This window comes from Lipophrys pholis, assembly GCF_963383615.2.
Source record: "Lipophrys pholis genome assembly, chromosome: 9".
In the NCBI taxonomy this organism is placed as follows: domain Eukaryota; kingdom Metazoa; phylum Chordata; class Actinopteri; order Blenniiformes; family Blenniidae; genus Lipophrys; species Lipophrys pholis.
In genome coordinates, this window is record NC_137639.1 from 30,803,565 (window position 1) to 30,825,138 (window position 21,574).

At 45.0% G+C, this 21,574-nt stretch overlaps 1 protein-coding gene across 9 annotated transcripts; it reads right to left on the reverse strand.

Moving 5' to 3' along the window:
- Positions 1-313: 313 nt before the first annotated feature.
- fli1rs (Fli-1 proto-oncogene, ETS transcription factor-related sequence) lies at positions 314-20,659 on the reverse strand. 9 transcript variants are annotated; one of them, XM_080470976.1, is made up of 10 exons: positions 20,455-20,659; positions 10,589-10,803; positions 10,207-10,376; positions 7,236-7,439; positions 6,808-6,897; positions 6,184-6,252; positions 4,258-4,320; positions 2,980-3,027; positions 2,718-2,804; positions 314-1,319 (listed from the first exon to the last, which is right to left on the reverse strand). In XM_080470976.1, the coding sequence occupies exons 1-10, from the start codon at positions 20,470-20,472 to the stop codon at positions 796-798; spliced, it is 1,488 nt and encodes a 495-aa protein (XP_080327102.1). In that variant the 5' UTR covers positions 20,473-20,659; the 3' UTR covers positions 314-795. The 9 variants fall into 9 exon arrangements, with proteins under 9 accessions (XP_080327102.1, XP_080327103.1, XP_080327106.1 ...); XM_080470977.1 differs by having other exon boundaries at positions 2,718-2,801; positions 20,455-20,604; XM_080470980.1 differs by lacking the exon at positions 20,455-20,659 and adding an exon at positions 20,104-20,308.
- Between the last annotated feature and the right edge of the window lie 915 nt (positions 20,660-21,574).

Below are 21,574 nucleotides of genomic sequence, written 5' to 3' on the forward strand. Positions count from 1 at the left end.
CAGTATTTGAAGACGTCTTTGATTTTGACTAATAAATTTGGTGAATTAAAGCTGATTTTCACTGTGGCTTCAGGGACCGGGGTGGGGGTGGTGGTGGTGGTGGTGGTGGGGGGGGGGTCTAATTCAGTTGGGTTTCGCCAACTTCAGCCGGGTCTTGCCGACTTGGGTCGGCGCAAACCTACGTTGGGGGGGTCGACGCCAAAAGAAGCCGTTCTTTGGTTGGGTTGCACCACGTGCTTAAAAAGGTTGATTTTGCCCCGAACCCTAAAGGTTAAAGGTCGGCTGACATGAAATGACAGACGGGTGTGTGAAGTCTTATAGGTGCAAGCGTTATTTATTAGCTTTACATCAAGCTTCCATGCGTTGCTGCTATGTGACAATATTCTGTACAGTTTCTCTTTTACAAAGTGTGATAACTGCGGCGTTGACCTGTGACAAATAGAAACAGGATTAAAAAGTTACTCCTAAACTAAAACATTTGTCTTTACAACAGCTTTCGTGAAGCAGGAATGAACAAATCAAGTACTTACAATAAGAAAAAAAACAAGTGAATTACATTTAATACAGTATGTCATTGGTACATTTACCAAACTCCTGGAAACGTACAATACCAGAGTTGGTTCGCCGTCACGTTTTGTCCCTTGTGGGTCAGAAGTGAGGAAGAAAACGTCGTAATGCCTCTACGAAACTGGCCGCGGCGCCACCGCCGCCGCCGCCCTCGGGTGCCGCCGGATTGGAGGTGCGTTTGGTTTTGCAGCACACTTTGGTTCCTCTCGTGGTTTTGGGGGCGGGGCCTCAGTAGTACGAGCTCAGGTGGGAGTGCGTGGCCGGGTGTCTGGTCATGGCCGACCCCGGGTAGATGGGGCTGTTCGGTGAGTTCCAGTACGTAGACGGAGGAGCGAAATAGTTTCCAGGGGAGACGGTCACTGGCGCCGGGTGGCTCCCCATGAAGTTCATTTTTGGCTGGTGGCTGTGGTACGGCTGCACGTAGGACATCTCCGTCTGGTACTTCACCATCCCCCCGTCGGCGGTGTGATTCTGGTGCGCCTGCGAGATGCCCTGGAAGTCGAACTTGTAGGCGTAGCGCTTGCCGTGCACCTTGGTCATGATGTTCTTGTCGTAGTAGTAGCGCAGGGCGCGGCTCAGCTTGTCGTAGTTCATGTTGGGCTTGCTCTTGCGCTCCCCCCAGCGCTTGGCCACCTCGTCCGGGTCGGTCATCTTGAACTCGCCGTTGGTTCCCTCCCAGGTGATGATGCCGGCGTTGTTGCTGTCGGACAGCAGCTCCAGCAGGAACTGCCACAGCTGGATCTGCCCGGAGCCTGGAGCGGAGAAAAGGGAGGGGTCAGCGGCGGCAGGGCGGAGTCACAGAGCGACACGGCTAGCAGAGCGACCGACATGTTCTGGTCCAGGAGTCTCTACTTCGATTCCGACGGAGTGTAAAGTCTTTACCGCTTGTTCAGGTCCTGCTTGTACGGTTCACACTGACCCTAGGCTCGTTTTAGAGAATAGTTTAAGTTCTTAAAACTGAGGCCCCGCCCACACGACAACACCGTTTCATGTAACCATCATGTTAGTCCGATCATCCACACGACGCAGCGTTTCAGGATCCTGAAAACGTTTTAGTTTTTTTTTTTTTAAAGTGGAGAAATGGGAAAGCGCAGCTCGGCTTTGACGTGTGGACGGACAAGACGCACATTCGCCGTAAACGACGATGTCATGGCCCCGCCTCTCGACCTATAACCCCGCCCCCCTCTCACTTAACAACAACAACATGGCGGACTACCTGCTCCAGGTGGCGCTGCTGATGCTTTTCGCTTTAATGAGAAACATGGTGGATTTGTGCAATAAGAGGATTTTTTTTTATGCTCCATGTTTTCTTTTGTTTCTGGTGGATTTCTGTGGCGGCGTTACAGCGCCACCTACAGGCCTGGCATATGTTCTACATCATTTTAAGTAGGTGTTTCCTGTACGGACGGGAAACCTTTTAAGAAAAACGGTGGTTTTGTCTCGTGTGGGCGGAGCAATAAACTCGTTAGCTGACGGTACGCTACCTCTTGGTTAGTTTTTCTTGAAAGTACTTAAAAACGTTCTTTCAGATACCTTCATGCTCATGTTTAGTATGAGAACTGAACTAAACCTCCTGACCAGCCAGTGTGACGGAGCTAACAAGCTAATGGGCTAAAAGATGATCCGCGTTAGCTTGTTCTTTAGCAATGCTAAAGTTTGGTCTTAAATAAGAGACTACACAGAGTACAGCGAACAAGCTAACTGACGCTATGCTGTCGTCACGTTTTGTCTCTTTCTATCCTGGAACCTCCAACCAGAACAGCAGAGCCTGGTTCTGCAGGAAGTCTGTTCCCCTGACTCTGGTTCTGCAGGTTTTATCCCTTTTTTAAAAAGGAGTTTTTTTTTATTCTTTCCTCGTCCTCCTCTATTTGCTCGTAGTTGGTTTTTCCTCTGTAAAGCGTCTTCGGATTACTGTGTCGGAGATAAAACTGACTTAAAGTGGCTAATTTAGCATTTAGCTTCTCCTGTCCGGAGTTAGCCTTCAGACCTCATGCGGAGTTCGCAGCAGATTCTGACTGAAAACAAAAGAGAAGTAAGTTCCTGCGTCCGTCTGCTAAGCGGCGGAAGCCTCCGGAAACGCCACGTCGGGCAAATGCGACCTTTTCACTGTGTGTGTTGGAGCAGGCGCCAGGCGTCGGGCTGAAACGTACCCACGGGCCTGTGAGCGCTGGGGTCGGGGAGCTTGTATGGGCTCTGTTTGCCCGTTCGGGTCTTGGGCGAGGCCAGGCCGAGGCCTTCTGTGAGGAAACAGCAGGCAGACAGTCACTGCGGGGAGCCGGATTCGGTCGGAGCGTAAGCGTGATTTTAGAGAGGAAGTGTGTGAGAGGTTTCCCGCGTTGCCAAAGCAGACAGTGTAAAGGCCTCATTTAGCTCGTCCTCGTCGGTCCGACTGTTCCGCGCCGATGTTCTTACCTGGGTTGGCGAGTCGACTGCTGATGGGTCCTAACGTCTGGTACGGGTCTGCCAGGACACAAACGCATGATCTTCACACACTTTTCACATTTTACTGACTCCTATTGGTTATCGTTGGGAAGACCAAATCATTTCGCCTGAAGTTCTTCAAGTTAATGAGCTCAGATGTTTGAAAATCTGACCCATGAAAATAAGCACAAATTAAACTAGGAAAATGTACATATTCTTTTTTTTTTTTTTTGTTTTAACTGCCATTCAAAGCAATGTTTGATACAGACGCCAATAAATAAAAAAAAGCCAATTTTTTTTTTTTTACATTTGATTGTTTTTGAGTTCATGAACAAGAAATTTTTATGTTTTTGTCTTTAGAAGAAGAACATTTAAAATTTTCCCCCCAGAATATACACGTGAGACGGGTTAAAAGTTGGGCTGATGTTTGAGGAATTTCCCTTTAGTGCGTCGTTCTCTCTCTACCTGCTGCTCACGTTAGACTGTACTAACCGAGTACTCGGTAAAGTATCGGACCGATACCAGACACTGGTATCGGTCCAATACTTTACCGAGTACTGATACCAGACACTGAGTTGTTGTTGTTTTTTACCGAGTACTCGCACTCGTGTAAGATCACCGATACAACTAGGTGAGTTTTACGTGACGCCATGAGTCAATAACGTGAGCAGCAGGTAGCGAGAGGACGAGTGACGTCGATGGTTTGGAGATTCTCTAAAATGAATGAGAACAACAAACGTAAGACTAAATTATCTTCTGCCAAAATATCAAGGGGAGGAGGACGATAGTTTGTACGTCACCAGCGGGGTTAGCCCGATGTCGCTCGGTAGTTTAACTGCTCAGCTCCAAGCCATGCTACATGCTACATGCTACATGCTAAAGAGTTTCAGTTTCATTATCATCCCACTTTGTTCACACGCTGCGAATTCAAAAATATCTATAAAAGGTGATTTTTATCAAATCAATCCTTGAATATGTGAAACGTGGTATTTCTATTTAATCAGATTAACATAAATAATTCCACATTTCCACTGAGACGAGGCTTTAAAGACGCAAACATTGTTTTGTACCGTTTTATTTTCGACACTATTCTAAATAATTTCAGTCCTCCACCAACGCTCAGTTAGTTTAAGAAAATTAACCCTTTAAATGTTGGTCTGATTCCATGATACTAACTTATTTTATCACCTTGAAGGTTTTTCGTTTCTTCACTGGAACTGAACTAACGTGGAACGTTTTACTGAGTGTGAGGATTTCAGGTAAAAGTACCTGGCAGCACTCTGGGCGTCGGTTCTGTGACCCGCGAGCTGTGCTGATGCTCCAGGGAAGAACCTGGAAGGCAAAGAGCAGGGATTACCATAGTTCCTGTTTTCTTCATGGTAAATATTTCGTTTCTCCATTTGCTCTTGAGCTTGTTTTCTGTTTTTAGTTTGAATTCTTTCACGGAATTATTCTATTTATAGACTTTTTTTTATTTTTGTAGAAGTTTTTCTTGCTCCGTCAGTCTAATCCAGCAACATCGGAGGTATTTCTGTGGTACTGTAGCATCTTTCTGCTGTCATACAGAGACATCTAGTGGTCACAGATGGAAAGCAAAGGTATATTTTAAAGAATAAGTCACACGACCAGAAAAAAACTGAATAAAGTGACTTATAGTCCAGAAAGTACGGTAATGTTTCCCTCCTGTGTTTGATTTTCTGCTTATTTTGCATATTTCTCTTTGGAAAAGCATTAGTGTCACAGAAACTGTGTAAAGATACTTGAAGCGCTTAAAAAAAAGAACATTTAAACGAAAAACTTTTTTTCTGTTTGTTTTTGTGTGATTTGTCAGTGTGAAGAATCTCCGATATGAATATAATTTTTTTTTCTGCACATTTTCATTGTAAATTTGAAACTTTGATAGTGAAAATTGTATAAGTGATTCTTTACATATTTGAATTGAATTTTAAAGAAATAACATTAGTTATGTTGAGTTCCATTCAAACCTTTTTAAAATATGTTTGCAGTTTGAATTGGAGATAACTGAACAGAATAAGACCAGGTGGAGCTGTAGAGAAGAAGAAAAACACTTTTTGTTCACAGATTCAACTGTTTTCATGAACAAATGTGAATTAAACTTGATTTATTATCAAAATGTCTTGTTTTTAATGGGTTCATCCTTTCATAGGCAAAGCCACACTGATCATTCGCTCCTTTACTTTGCCCTGTGAAAAGCCTTCGGGGTCGTGAACCACCGCTGCTCTTAGTCTAATTAATTAATAGGATCTGCGTTCTCCCAGACTGCAGGCTGTTCGTGTGCTTCCAGCTCTTCATGTTGTTCATGCTCTTCATGGAGTCTTTGAGGGGCTCGTTTGCCTCAATGAGCTTCATTTATTGGATTAAAATATTAATAATCACTTCAAATGAGGCCCTGATTAGACGCCAGTGATTTCGAAGTAAAAAAAAGAAAAACCTTCACGTGTTTTGTGTTTCTGTTGCCATGACAACGTTGCTCAGAGTGACTGAAAACACAACTTTATGGAAACACTCCGACTGTGTGTAAGGTAAAGACGCTGCTCCTGGTCCTGGCTGCCACCTTGCTAGTAACCAGTAGTTCTGCACATGCTCAGTAGAACCAATCAGAACAAAGTTTCCTCCGTGGTGTCATGACACCCAGTCCATATACTACTGGACTTTTATTTTGACAGTCACTGTAATAGCAATCCAACTTGATGGTCTGTGCACTAGAATGTTCTCCTATTGTTAATGTTTAGTGCTCATTGTTCTCTGCTTCATGTGTGTGTGTGTGGTTTCTTTACAAAAACAAACAGCGTCAACTAGTGGCCCAACATGAAAACTTCATCTTTTCAGTGTTTCTGCCATCTCCATTGAAAAAGACATTGTTTACAAAATGTTGCCACGTAAATGTGAAATCTTTCTTCAATGAAAATGGAAAAGCATTTTCATTGGACTGTTTGTGTAAACCTGAATTCAGATTCTGTTTTATATGATTCAGCAGATTATGTCACATCCGAACCCTCCTGGACCTGCGTCTCAGTATTTATATGTACAGATGATCTGCAGTTCAAACAAAAGAGAATAAATGTATAACAATTCAAACGTATCACTGAAACTTGTTCTACATGATGCAGATCTGCTTGAACTTGAGGTTGATTGTGAAAGTCATGGAGGCTGGCGCCGGCCGAGTGTCGGTACCTTTGGGTCCTGCCGTCATGGTGTTGGTGGTCCAGCTGTTACGGCGGCCGATCTCCTCGAAGCCGCTCTCTGGTCAAACAAACATGGCGGGTGAGACGTTGACAGTGCGACAGGAAGGAAGCTGCTGGCGATAAGACTGGAGCTCTGAAGATGACCTGCAGCTTCTTGGGTGAGGACTCTTTTGTTTGGACCACCAGACTGTGTCCCCTGAGCGGGTCCCTCACCCCCCCGTTTCCTCTGTCGGTGCAGCTGCTTCCTGCCTGAAACTGGCTGTTCACAGCTTTTTCTCTCGTCTCGAGCTTCTTGCTTGGCTTCAGAAACCGTCGGACGGCCCTGACACCCGACTGTTTTCACGACTGAAACTTCACTGAGGCTCCTGCAGCTGTTTGGGGACGCTCTGCTGTGGTGCCTCTAGCAGATGTCTCCAGACCCCCCCCCCCCAACACCCACCAGGACCAGGCGACCCAACACAAACCCCTCACCAGCAGAGGTCTCCAAACCCTACAGCAAACCCCCCTAACACAGGCCCCCCCCCACCACCAAGACTTCACCCCAAATACAGACCCACCAGCACAGACCAATCAACACAGACCCCCCCCCCATCATAGACCCACGATGTCTCACCTGCTTTCACCTGTAGTCTGGGCTGGGGGGGAGGGGGAGGAGGCGGTGTGTTGTTGGAGGGGGTGGTGGGGTACGAGAACGTCGGGCTGCCTGCAAAATAGAAGAAAATCCAACGTGACCTGTGTGCCTCGGCCCTCATGTACGTAGCGTTAGCCGTTAGCCGTTAGCCTTAATCTAAAATAGCTAATGCTAACTGTGCTCAAATAGCAGCTAGCTTCTCTTTTCAACAACCGTCTGCATGTTGATAGATTATCAGCTGGTTAGTCTCTGCATAACTCTGTTCTTTAAGAAGAGCTAACATCAGAATTATAGAGCATCTTCCTCGTCTAACATCCAGATTATAGAGCATCTTCCTCCTCTAACATCAGATTACAGAGCGTCTTCCTCCTCTAACATCAGATTACAGAGCGTCTGAGGTTCAGTCTCACTCTGTCGGAGGTAGCTGAGGTGTGACAGCAGGATGTCTGCGTTGTAGGCCGACGTGAGTCGCATCATGTCGTCTTTGGTCATCTTGCAGAGCGCCTTCCCGTCCAGCGCCTGGAACAGAACCACGTCCACCTCCTCCAGGACGTACTCCTTGATGGCCCAGTCCAGCCACTGTCGCACGTGGTCCTGCGTCCACACCTCGGGATCTGGAGACGCAGGGTGGGGGGGGGGTGGGGGGTGAGTGGCTGCACAGCACCGACTTTCTCCAGCAGGTTACACTAACTTGGTAAAGGCTGACATGTTTGGACACTCGCACAACTTCTAAAATTTGATGTTTATTGAAAACTAATGATAATAATAAAACTAATAAATTATGGTGATTAAAAAAAGGAGCATTATATCTCAAGGCTTCAATCTCCCTAATTAAAGGGACATATTCTGCAAAATAAACTTCCTAAAGGTTCTCCAGCAGTACTACTCGTCCCCATACCTGGACTGACGTCCCAGAAGTGAAGACAGTCTGTCCTCTCTCTCCCTGGCTTGTTTCAGGTTTTAAAAAGTGTGTTGCTCCAACCAGCCAATCAGAAATCAAACCCTGTATAGTGTCATCGGGGGTTTAGCCAATCCCAATCAAGGTAGGCCCTCCCTTTGACTCCTCCCACAATTAGACAGCTCTGCTCTGGCACATGGCACCACGAGAGGAAGTACTTCCTCCTCTTCCCAAGATGGGCATGTGTGGGCGGAGCCAGTCCAGCTCACACAGACACAGCAGATTCTGAATGCAGCTCCTATGATCCAATATTCAAATGGAGGAAAATCAAGGAGGCGCTGGAAACTTAGAATACTGAAGGTTTCTGGACCGACCAGATCAGGAGGAGGAGGAGAACAGGAGGAGGAGGAGAACTTTAATACTAACATGTCGGATAAAAAATAAATAAATACTGAAAATGTAACAAATATGAACTCACTAGTAAATTGAAAATCTGCTCTAATTGTAAAGGTGACTGCAGAGACACGTCTCAAAAAAGTTGGAACGAGGCCACAAAAGGTAAAGTTACTGGCCCAAATCAAAAAGTACTGCAGGAGCATTAGACAACTAATTGGGTCATCAAGGCTTTGTTTCCATGACAACGTTTCAGGTGAAAACGCATCGTTTTTGTGTTTCCGTACGAGAAAAGTTTCACATTTACACAGTAAAAATGATGTCCGTCTCCACGGCAACGGCAGAAACACTGAAAACAATGTAGTTTTCATGTTGGGCCACTAGTGGGTGCTGTTACTTAGTTTTAGTACTGAAAGCACACACACACACACACACACACACACACACACACACACACACACACACACACACACACACACACACTTCCTGACTCCTGAAGAGTTGGGATGTTTTACTGAATGAAAATTTAAATATTAGGTTGAAGTGATTTCTGTATTTTTTAATTTAAAAAAAAAAAAATTATCAGATGGAGAAAGTTGAACATTAGAAAACATTTAATTATAATCTTACCTCCCTTTAAAATGTCAAATTGGACAGAAAGATAGACTCGTCTGCGCGTATTTAATTTGAGTTGGAGTGTTTAAGTTGAACACCAGTAACTAAAAATGTCCTCAGTAACTTTCCACAGTGGCTTTTACTGCGTCATGGCCTCCAGCATTATTTTGGAGCCATTAATCGGTATGAGTTTGGATTCCAGGAAGTGGAAAACAATGGCGGTGAGTGGCTTGTAATGTCTGGGGCGGGGGGGGGGGGGGGGGGGCAGTGTTGGAGGGGGGCACGCCCTCAGGCCCTGATTGTTCTCTGTGCCCACGTGCTGACGTGACGCCACGTCAGGACATTCTGAGGCAGAAAACTTCCACGCCGGTGATTCACGGACGATTCTCGTCAGGTTCACCTGAAGCTTTTAGGCGTCGGCTTCACCTGGTGAAACGTGCAGAGCAGCACGAGTCCAGCAGCGGGAAATATCTGCAGTTAAAGAGCTTTAAAAGATATCTTCAGCTCGGCTTTCAATGAGATATTCCTTTCTGTTTATCTGTAGGTCTTATGTGAATATCGATATCTTAATCTCTGTTTCCAAATCAGACCTGGATGTGACTGTATCTGTAGTTTTCTTTATTGGTATCTTCATATCGATATGAATATGATCTATCTATCTATCTATCTATCTGTCTGTCTATCTATCTATCTATCTATCTATCTATCTATCTATCTGTCTGTCTGTCTGTCTGTCTATCTATCTATCTATCTATCTATCTATCTATCTATCTATCTATCTATCTATCTATCTATCTATCTATCTATCTATCTATCTATCTATCTATCTATCTATCTATCTATCTATCTATCTATCTATCTATCTATCTATCTATCTATCCAGTTTATTTTTCATTCATTTCCCACGTTAAATCCTCACAGCTGCTCCTTTCACAGTGTCTGTTTCCATTCCCGTCCAGGTCGTTGTTTCCTGTTTTCACCGTGTGAAGGTCTGAATGAAGCGAAGTGTCGTTGGTCGTCGGAGCGGTGAGTCATTCCGAGGATGAAAGGAGGCGTCTCGGTCTCCAGACCTCCAAACCAATGACACATCAGCGTTTTTTCTCCTCAGGAAATTGGAAAAATCCACTTTTCAAACTCATCTGGACTATAAGTAAGGCCATTTATCATTTATTTATCATTTAAGTTCATGAGCATGTCAGGCCACTAGTTGGCGCTGTCTTGTTTGTTTTGTAATGAAAAAACACACACGTGTGTAGAGAACAATGGGGGACGGACGTTTTGGATGCGGAAGCTCGACCTGGGATATTTCCAACAATCATTCAGTAGGTGGAGGATTTGGACACGAGCCGTTCCTTAAGTTCCTGTAATAACGTGCTTTATGTTTAAGTCACCAGTTTGTTTGCTTTAGTAGGAAAATTCTGAGGGGAAAACCTTGTTCAGTAAACGGAGCCTGAAAGTGAGAAAGTGAGACCGACCTGCAGGAACGATGACCCTCTTCTCCTCCGTGGGGGGGGTGATGGTCTGCGGGCTGACTCGGGGGTCTGGGTACGAGGTCTGATATGACATCGGGCCGCCGCCGCCGCCGCCATCGTTGCTCATGTGTCTGGAGCGCTTGGTGACACTGCAGTCCACTGGGGACTCGCGGCTGTGGGGGGGGGGGGGGGAGGGGTCACACAGTGTACAGGTGTGCGGATCACAACAGAGAACTGTCACAGGCAACCATTTTGTTAGCAAACAAGCTAACAAACGTGCTCCCTGTCAGATAAAATGGTCTTCAGCTTGCTTACTAACAAAATGCTGAATTTTAGCGTGAAAAAGTTAAAACTGGTGTAGTTGGTAGCCCTTCTGTATCCCCACCTGGTCCCATTGACGTGCTCCCCTCTTTTCCCAGGGTTCTGTGCGGCTGGCCCCGCCCACTCTATGTCGGTGGGCTCGGGTTCTGATTTAGGGGGCGCTCCGTAGCCGGCGGGCGACGTCATCTCGACCTTCATGTGCAGCGGGGGGACACCGGCGGTGTACGGCGGCGGCGGCTCGAAGAGGGTTTGATCCTCGCTGACCACGGACAGAGCTTCCTGTGAGAGACGCACGGCTTCATCAAAACGTGAGCTGAGGTCACCGGGGGTCGTTGACCCCATCTGCCCCCTGCTGGCCCATCACCTGCAGTCACCTGCAGTCACCTGCAGTCACCTGGCCCATCACCTGCAGTCACCTGGAGTCACCTGCCCCATCACCCATTTAAAATTGTCCAAACTGGACCAAAAACATTCACTTTAACATATCGAAATTTATTGCCGTGAAAAAAATTGTTTTCTAAACCGTCCGTGAGTGATGGCGAAGAGAAGCAGGCTAAATGCTATATGCTATATGCTAGATGCTATATGCTATATGCTATATGCTATATGCTATATGCTAGATGCTATATGTCTGGAGAGGAACATAAACAGTTATTGGGATCAAATGAAATTTTGTAAGGCTGTAAATCAATATGAGAGCTGACAGAGGTCTGAGAAGCCCCGGGGAGAGAAGCACTTGCCCCTCAGCCCCTCCAGCCTCTCCAGCCTCTCCAGCCTCTCAGCCCCTCAACCCCTGCAGCCCCTCAACCCCTCCAGCCCCTCCAGCCCCTCAGCCCCTCCAGCCTCTCCAGCCCCTCCAGCCTCTCCAGCCTCTCAGCCCCTCAACCCCTCCAGCCCCTCCAGCCCCTCAGCCCCTCCAGCCTTTCAGCCCCTCAGCCTCTCCAGGCCTTCAGAACCTCCAGCCCAGGGCCCCTACTTCTTGTTCGCGATTTGGTGTTGAAAATATATTAAAAGATTTTACATGTTGTTTTTCTGTCACAATTGAATTGAATTGAATAATTTCATGTGAAATTCAAATGAATTACCAGAAGGAGCAGGAAATATGTCAAACGTTTGTATTATTATTATTATTATTATTATTATTATTATTATTATTATTATTATTATTATTATTATTCAATAGAAAACTTTTTGATAATTTTTCTTTTCTACCTTTAGAACCCGGCAGTGCCCCTTCAGGGGTGACGACTAAGCCCCCGAGCCTCCGCTTTAACCACACGACTGGTGTGTGTGTGTGTGTGTGTGTGTGTGTGTGTGTGTGTGTGTGTGTGTGTGTGTGTGTGTGTGTGTGTGTGTGTGTGTGTGTGTGTGTGTGTGTGGAGGAGCCACCATTGTCTCGGGGCCTCGTACGTCAGCGCCGCGCTCTGAACGGCCTGCAGGAAGGCGGCCGCCATGTGGTCAGGAACCTTCAGGCTCAGGGGAGGAAACACGGGGAATGTGGGTCACTGAGGCTGGAAAACAACACCCCCCCACTACCCCCCCCCCCCCTCCCCGACAGAGCTCTGATTGAAGTGTGTGTGTGTGTGTGTGTGTGTGTGTGTGTGTGTGTGTGTGTGTGTGTGTGTGTGTGTGTGTGTGTGTGTGTGTGTGTGTGTGTGTGTGTGTTGTTTTTTTAGCTCCATTGTTTCCTTCACATTGTAAACTCCAGCATGGCACACAGTTTGGTATTTCCTCCATACTCAGTTGAAGTTACATCAAGTTGTGGGAGGAGGATGCTCTATAATCTGGATGTTAGAGGAGGAAGATGCTCTATAATCTGGATGTTAGAGGAGGAAGATGCTCTATAAGGTGGATGTTAGAGGAGGAAGATGCTCTATAAGGTGGATGTTAGAGGAGGAAGATGCTCTATAAGGTGGATGTTAGGGGAGGAAGATGCTCTATAATCTGGGTGTTGGAGGAGGAAGATGCTCTATAATCTGGATGTTACAGGAGGAAGATGCTCAATAATCTGGATGTTAGAGGAGGAAGATGCTCAATAATCTGGATGTTACAGGAGGAAGATGCTCAATAATCTGGATGTTAGAGGAGGAAGATGCTCAATAATCTGGGTGTTAGAGGAGGAAGATGCTCTATAATCTGGATGTTTGCTCTTCTTGAAGAAACAGATGAATGAACTGAGAAGAAGAAGCTGAGATAATCTGCCAACGTGCAGACAGCTATTAGAGGGGGGAAGCTAACTGCTATGTTGCTAATGCTAACCACAGCTCATGTGGATGCAGGCTAATGCTAATGCCACTTCCAGTGATTCCTGTTGCTGTCAGGACGATTAATGAGGCTCTGACTCCAGTAAACAGGGGTTCAGTCAAATAGCGATCGAGCTAGCGTCAAACAATGCTAATGCAGCTCAACATCTAAAGAGACCGACCCGCCGACACGCCAGTAACTGTAACTATGTTTGCTCACGAGTTAGCGCTAAAAACAGAGGCGACAAAGCGCAACACTGCTGTTGTTCCAATTGTCAGGGAAAACCCATGGATGCTCATGGAGGAAACGCAACCTGAGGCCCGGAATCAAACCCGGGTTCCCATGAAGTGAGGCAGCAGTGCAAACCACTGACCCTCCGCGTCAAGCCATCGACAACAGGTGTTTGTTTTACACGTCTACACCGAATGGAGAAAGGCAGTAACCGACCTCTGGAGGTGAACAACGGGGAGAGAATTTTAACCAGAAGAAAAGTTTGTTTCCTCGGCTGAACCAGAGAAACGTTTCCCTCTTTTCCTCCTCCGCCTCCATTTTTTTTTTTTTCTTCTGTTTTACAGAAGTGAAACAGTCGAGTGAGAGCAGGACCCAACAAACCAACAGCAGCAGATTCTCACGAGGACACGACGTTCAGTCGCATGAAAAACTTCAGGAGGATTTTTGTTCCTCCGACTCGTTTTTTCAGAACAACACAGGTTTTACTGCAATAATGACAAAATACTCAAAACTTTTTACTTCACTAATCAGAACTTGTTGTAGTCTGGTTCTGTTTTAGTGTTGATCTGGTTCTAGTCCTTGTTCTCGTCCCGTTCTGACCCTGGTCTAGTTCTGGGTTCTGGATCCAGACTTGATGATCGTGTTCTTCTAGTCTGGTCTGAATTAGATCACTGGACTTTCACTGATCAGAGGAAAACAAAGATTCATCAGCAACTCGTTTCACCGACAATCAGGCCAGTTTGGCAACCGGACAATCTTTAAATATGTAAAGCAGCAACAATGACTGAAACAACAACAAATAAAACATCAACAACTGAAACAACAACAAATAAAACAACAACCACTGAAACAACAACGAATGAAACAACAGCGAATAACAACAAAAACAGAAACAGCCACATAACAGCAACAACTGAAACAACAATGACCAAACCATTAGCCACAATGGAAACAACAAAACAACAACAACTGAAACAACAATGACCAAACCATTAGCCACAATGAAAACAACAACAACTGAAACAACAATGACCAAACCATTAGCCACAATAGAAACAACAAAACAACAACAACTGAAACAACAATGACCAAACCATTAGCCACAATGGAAACAACAAAACAACAACAACTGAAACAACAATGACCAAACCATTAGCCACAATGGAAACAACAAAACAACAACAACTGAAACAACAATGACCAAACCATTAGCCACAATGAAAACAACAACAACTGAAACAACAATGACCAAACCATTAGCCACAATAGAAACAACAAAACAACAACAACTGAAACAACAATGACCAAACCATTAGCCACAATGAAAACAACAACAACTGAAACAACAATGACCAAACCATTAGCCACAATAGAAACAACAAAACAACAACAACTGAAACAACAATGACCAAACCATTAGCCACAATGGAAACAACAAAACAACAACAACTGAAACAACAATGACCAAACCATTAGCCACAATGGAAACAACAAAACAACAACAACTGAAACAGCAACAACGAATGAAACAACAATAAATAAAACAATGACTGAAACAGCAACAACTGAAACAACTACTACTGAAACAACTACTCCTGAAACAACTACTCCTGAAACAACTACTCCTGAAACAACTACTACTGAAACAACTACTCCTGAAACAACTACTACTGAAACAACTACTCCTGAAACAACTACTCCTGAAACAACTACTACTGAAACAACTACTCCTGAAACAACAACCCTTTCACCGCTTCATTTGCTTCGGTTTACGTTCACGCTGCATTTTGAGATCAGATCAGACCACCTGGAAAATATCATGCAGTTACACTACTATCTGGTTTGGGGGCGCTGTCGCCCGAAACAAACACTGACCAGAGAGTGAAGCAGAAACACGGCCCAGTGATTGGTCTGCCCAGATGCTTTAGCCCATGGTGGCTATGCTAATTAGCTCGTGGCTAATGGGTAGCCAAAACAACCTTCCTCTCGACTCCACGTCTGCCTGCAAGACATTTTCCAACGTTTTCTTTCTGCGTCTGTTTCTTCTGATTCGCAAGGTTAGCTACCATCAAAGCCCCGCCCACATGACAGCGCTGTTGCATGTAACCATGGTTTCTGTCCAACCATCCACACGACGCGGCGTTTTAGGAGCCTGAAAACTGTCTTTTTGATGTTGTTTTTTAAAAAGTTCCCAGACTAGAGAAATTGGAAAACGCCGCCTCAGGTTTGATGTGTGGACGCACATTAGCTGAAAGCGATGATGTCATGACCCCGCCTCTCGACCTATAACCCCGCCTCCCTCTCTGTGGCGTCACTTGATGGATTTGTTCATTTCTCCGTTGTTGCGATGGATGGATGGTTGTATGGATGGATGGAGGGAGGGAGGGAGGGAGGGATCGAGGGACGAAGGGATGGATGGATGTATGGATAGTTGGATGGAGGGAAGGAGGGATGGATGGAGGGAGGGAGGGAGGGATGGAGGGACGAAAGGATTGATGGATGTATGGATAGATGGATGGAGGGAGGGAGGGATGGATGGATGTATGGATAGATGGATGGAGGGACGGAGGGATGGATGTATGGATGTATGGATGTATGGATGGATGGATGGATGGAGGGACGGAGGGATGGACGGATGGATGGATGGATGGATGGATGGAGGGACGGAGGGACGGATGGATGGATGGATGGATGGATGGATGGATGGATGGATGGATGGATGGAGGGACGGATGAATGGATGGATGGACGGATGGATGGATGGATGGATGGATGGATGGATGGATGGATGGATGGATGGATGGATGGACTATGAAGAGGTGACCTAAAATGTGCATTCCAGCTCCAAATGGTATTAAAATGCTCCAGATCAGGTTTATTTGATATAAAAGCTCTTTTGCTTTCTGGAAATTCTTCTTCTGCCTTCGTGACGATCAACCTGCTGTTTTCCTCGAACTCATGTTAAAGACCCAACAATCTGAGGCTCCGCCCCCTTTGGGGTTGATTTACTCGACCGCCGATGCCACAAACTGACTTCCTGCCTGCTCGGCTCCATCTCGTTGCTGAGTGACACAGAAAAAAAAAAAACAACACGTTCAGCAGCACGACATTGGCGCCGCGCGGCAGCAGCTCCGCCCCCACGACTCTGCTGGAGTCCCAGTGAGCCTCCGGGCCGCCGCCCGGCTCGCCCTCCGGTCAGCAGCTCCGCCGGGTTGCATCACGGCTCGGTTGCACAAACACACATACACACGAGCGTTTCCACTTTTCTAAACTCTTTCATGCCGACGCCACAAAACGCCCACTACAACTCTGGGATCAGATTCAGCGGCGCCGTCAGAGAGACGTCTTCTATTGAGGGTCGTTTTGTAGTTTACCGCCGAGGAAAAAGATCTCATAAAACTCAGCCTTGTCCATAAACTATTAAATATTACTTTGTCATTACAGCCTCTTGTCCAGGGGTGAGATATATGACAAGACATTTTACAAAAACTGCTTGTGACTAAAACTACTAATGCTAACAGCATGGTTACTGAGCGGGAGAGACAGCAGCTCTGCTAATGCTAATGCTAACAGTTTGTTTACTGAGCGGGGGAGACAGCAGCTCTGCTAATGCTAACAGTTTGTTTACTGAGCGGGAGAGACAGCAGCTCTGCTAATGCTAATGCTAACAGTTTGTTTACTGAGCGGGGGAGACAGCAGCTCTGCTAATGCTAATGCTAACAGTTTGTTTACTGAGCGGGGGAGACAGAAGCTCTGCTAATGCTAATGCTAACAGCATGTTTACTGAGCGGGGGAGACAGAAGCTCTGCTAATGCTAATGCTAACAGTTTGTTTACTGAGCGGGGGAGACAGCAGCTCTGCTAATGCTAACAGTTTGTTTACTGAGTGGGGGAGACAGCAGCTCTGCTAATGCTAATGCTAACAGCATATTTACTGAGCGGGGGAGACAGCAGCTCTGCTAATGCTAATGCTAACCGTTTGTTTACTGAGCGGGGGAGACAGAAGCTCTGCTAATGCTAACAGCACGTTTACTGAGCAGGGGAGACAGAAGCTCTGCTAATGCTAATGCTAACCGTTTGTTTACCGAGCGGGGAGACGGCAGCTCTGCTAATGCTAACAGTTAGTTTATTGAGCAGGGGAGAATGAAGCTCTGCTAATGCTAATGCTAACAGCATGTTTACTGAGCGGGGTGGAGGGAGGCTGCAGCTCTGCTGATGCTGAAGCTAACAGTCAGCAGAGGAAAGCGTGAGAGAAGCTCTCCTGATGCTAATGCTAATGCTAACAGGAGTGAAGCGTAAATTGGCCAATAAGAGTGTAGAAATCCGCTACTGAAGGTTCTCCAGTTGAAAGTCTTTCTCTTCCTTTTTCATAAAAGGAAGAGAAAGACTTTGTTTTGGATTCAGAGAAAGTGGTGGAAGTCGTTGGCTTCAGCTGAACGGAGGATGTGGTTGAAAGTTGCAGAGATGAAGCAGCAGATCAGCTTTTCTCATCGACTTCAAACTGTCAAATGTTCAGCAACACAAACCTGCTCGAAACTCTGCAGGGACGGGATTAAGAACCAATTTAATCCCGATTAATATAGTCACGTCCTCAGAAAGGTGACAGAGGTTTTATGTCAAAACTAAAACATTGATGGTTTTAATAAATGACTCTTTTCATACAAAGTTGTGATTTTAATTTGTTCTTTAGGAACAGTTCTGTCCTTCTTAAGTGTCCCTTGTTTCTGTTGTTTGGCCGAGATTGTTTTACAGTTCAATTAAAAAACCACATAATAATAATAATAATAATAATAATAATAATAATAATAATAATAATAATAATAATAATAATAATAATAATAATATTATTATTATTATTATTACGTGGTTTAATTTATTATTATTATTATTATTATTATTATTATTATTATTATTATTATTATTGTTGTTGTTGTTGTTGTAAGTTTAAATTACAGGATAAACTGCCGCTTTAAAACAAACTGTAAATCACATTTTAAAGTCGCCACGCATTTTTATGTTCAACACATCTCTTTAAAAATGTGGTTGATATAATTCCTGTGTGTGTGTGTGTGTGTGTGTGTGTGTGCGTGTGTGTGTGTGTGTGTGTGTGTGTGTGTGTGTGTGTGTGTGTGTGTGTGTGTGTGTGTGTGTGTGTGTTGTGTAAAGCTGCTGCTCGTTGTGTTCACTGTCTGAAGCAAGCTGCGGGAGACAAAAAGCAGAAGTAAAAGTTTGAAGGCAAGCGGATTTTACAAAAGACAAACAGCAGCTGTGTCTGCGGCACGGCTTGTCCACGTCACGGGCCGCGTACGGCCTCGAGCCTGGAGCTCACCGGGCCCGGGGCCTGGTGCACGGTGCTCGGACCCTGGTGCACGGTGCTCACAGACCCAAAGCATGAAGCCCCGAGGCCGGAGCGCACTGCCTGGAGCTCGTAGCGCACAGTCCGGGGCCTGGTGCTCGGTGCGTGCAGGCCAGGAGCACGGAGCCCGGAGCACGAGCACAGCTGCCCGAGCGCGCAGGCCGGCCTCCCTCCCTCCCTCCCTCCCTCCCTCCTCGGCCCCGGGTTAAACTAACATTTATCGCTTTCTAACGAAGCTTTGCTGAGTTTGTGAGAGTTTTTTTTTTTTCTGGTCCAGAGGGCAGGAAACGTGTGCGGAAAGTCTGAGGTTTGTGACAGGAAGCCTGCAGAGTTCAGATAACGACACCTGACAAGTGCTCCCGTTTGCAGCTATAAATTACTCCTAAAATAACCTCAAACACAATAATCCACAGCCGCGCAGCGCAGGACGGTAATCATGTGGTTCAGAACAGACGCAGAGGAGAATTCAAACAGGAGGAACACTCCGCAGGGGCCTTCATCGCTACAACCAACCTGCAGATTACTAATCTGGAGAATAACAACTCACATGCAGCAACAATCCAAATGACATAATGTGATCTCAGATTTCTGAAGACGTGACACACTAAACAAAATGGTCCTTCTCTCGGTTCACCAATCAACTGTAATCCAATGTACAAGTATCAGATTAAAGATTAAATTATTGAACCCTAGAAGCCTCATAATTTACGTTTATGTTAAAGTTTGCGTTCATTTTAAACCCCGGAAGAAACGCAAACATTCGTGTTTTAGCGTCACATTAATTACCACGAAAAATACAGAGTTCAAAGTGGTTCTAACTTTTAAAACAACGCAAAGCCAGAGAGAGCCGCTCTGGGGAGTCCGCCGGGCGACGATAATGACTTTAACGCCACTGAAGCAGAACAACCGTTAGTTCGATCAGAACCTCAAACTCAAGATAATCCGAAAGATTATTTCACTAACAGGCCGCAGGATTAAAACAGGACAAACATAAGCAACACAAAACGTTGAAGATAATCCACAAGGAGGAGGCAGAAGGATCAACAAAAACTGGGAAAGACACGGCGTGAAAAAAAAAAAAGAAAAAATCAAATTAAGGCCTCGAAATGGAAAGTTGCGCTTCGTGTCTGTTTATATCCTCTTATTGTGAGTCAGCGCCCTGAAATATGAAGAAAAAACCCGATTCACTTCGCTTTCATATAAACGTAGAAACTGAACAAGAAAAGAATTGAAATCAAGCCTCGATCCGCAGGCCGCTCTTTTTGCGCAACGCGGACGCGGATAGGCGTGCGATTATTTCATTATTTCATTATTTCATAATTTAACTCAAACTGTGTTAATTTAAGCGGAAACCTGTTAAATTAATGCTGCACACGGATGAAAGTAAAACGGTGAGATGTCAGTAGAAACAAAGAGGTTGAATCGGTGCGTTACTGCGCGTCCTCGAGTTAAAAACTCCGTTTTGTTCCCGTTACGCAACGTTAAAAACGTTTTTAAAAATGATAAAAACACGAAAAGAAGTTCGTTTTATGTGTTTTTACAAGTTGAACGGTGGAGACGGAAAGTGTAGCTTGTGTTTGTTGAGATGATCGAGGTGCAGCGGGGATTGAGATGAAATATGAAATGTCCTCCCGCTCCGTGACGCATTCAGGGACACCTGCCAACCGACGCATCCCCGCACTTCACGCAATAAAAACCCAACAACTCAAAAATCCGCAAAAGAAAAAAAAGAAGTGTGTGGAAAACTCACTTTCTGTGCCTCATCTTCTGTTTTCTTGCGGTTCCGCAGATTTAGTGCGGGAGAAGCTCGACAGTTAAAAGAAGATTTTAGTTTGTTTTTTTTCTTAAAGTGTGTTAATCCGCCTCCGCGCGCGGCGCCGCACACCGATTCGTGTTTTAACGTGAGTGTAAAGATGTAGCGGTTAGTTGTGTTATTATAGCGCCGACATACAACCACGAACGGGAAGGAAGAGGAAATTTTGTCGCAGAAGGAAAGAGTGGGGAGACTGCATGCGCGCACGCACGGGCGGGCGGGCGGGCGGCTGGGCGGCTGCGGTGCGCGCACGGTGCGGTGAAACCCCGCACTCGGACCGACACCCACCTTTATGGTGCAGTCCATCAGTGCGGATCCAACATTTAGTCCCCGGGAGAAGATTTCTGACAGTTTGGCCTCGAAAGCCTCAGTTCACTTGGTGCAGCGACGCATCGGCTCGATGGCGCAAAACCATTGCGCTTTTTTTTCTCACAGACCAAAACCGGATGGCAAGTTTTTTTCACCTCTCTCTCTCTCTCTCTCTCTCTCTCTCTCTCTCTCTCTCTCTCTCTCTCTCTCTCTCTCTCTGCCCCCCCCTCTCTCTCTCGCTCTCTAAATTGGGAAGTGAAGTCACTCTGAGACTTAAACGCTCCAAACAACATCACAGAGCACCACTAGAAGTAACGCGTTACAATTACTCACGGTACTACAGCTTTTGGAAAAGTACTCAGTGTTGACTCAGGGAGATCTTTTTGTTTAAAAGATTTAACATTTAAAGGAAAGTTTTAAAAATGTACCTGTTGAGAACTGTGAGTACAAATGTATAGAAGCTCTCGATGTGTGTGTGTGTGTGTGTGTGTGTGTGTGTGTGTGTGTGTGTGTGTGTGTGTGTGTGTGTGTGTGTGTGTGTGTGTGTGTGTGTATATATATATATATATATATATATATATATATATATATATATATATATATATATATATATATATATATATATATATATATATATATATATATATATATATGTATGTATATATATATATATGTATTAATCCGTGTTAATATATATATATATTCCAAACTCCAATACGTTTGGTTACTTTTTGACAGAGTACTTCAATAGAGACAAAAAAGGAATTAATATTTTGGACTGCCTGTACTGTTACTTGAGTATTTTTTCAACATTTTGTTACTCAACAAAAAATTGTTACTCAACAAAGTACTGAAACGTGTTTTAAAAGTTCTTTTTTCAGAAAAATAGCTTTGCAACTTTACTGTTTGTTTATTGTTTTAACTGAATCACTTTATTAATTCCGGGGTAAATCCTAAAACAAAAAAGAAGTTAGTTTAATTTTAAGGAGTATTCTTTACCCTTACTGAAGTATTTTTAAATAAAACATTACTAAACGATCTAATTTATTTTTGAGATTTAGATTTTCTATTATTTGAAAATTTTTATTCGCAGTTTGAA

Bases quoted from the DNA above. Each gene is read 5' to 3' on its own strand.
- fli1rs (XM_080470976.1), bottom strand. The intron at 10,377-10,588 runs GTGGGGATACAG...CCCCCCCCACAG, and splicing joins GAGCACGTCAATGGGACCAG to CCGCGAGTCCCCAGTGGACT. The intron at 4,321-6,183 runs GTACCGACACTC...TTTGCCTTCCAG, and splicing joins CATGACGGCAGGACCCAAAG to GTTCTTCCCTGGAGCATCAG.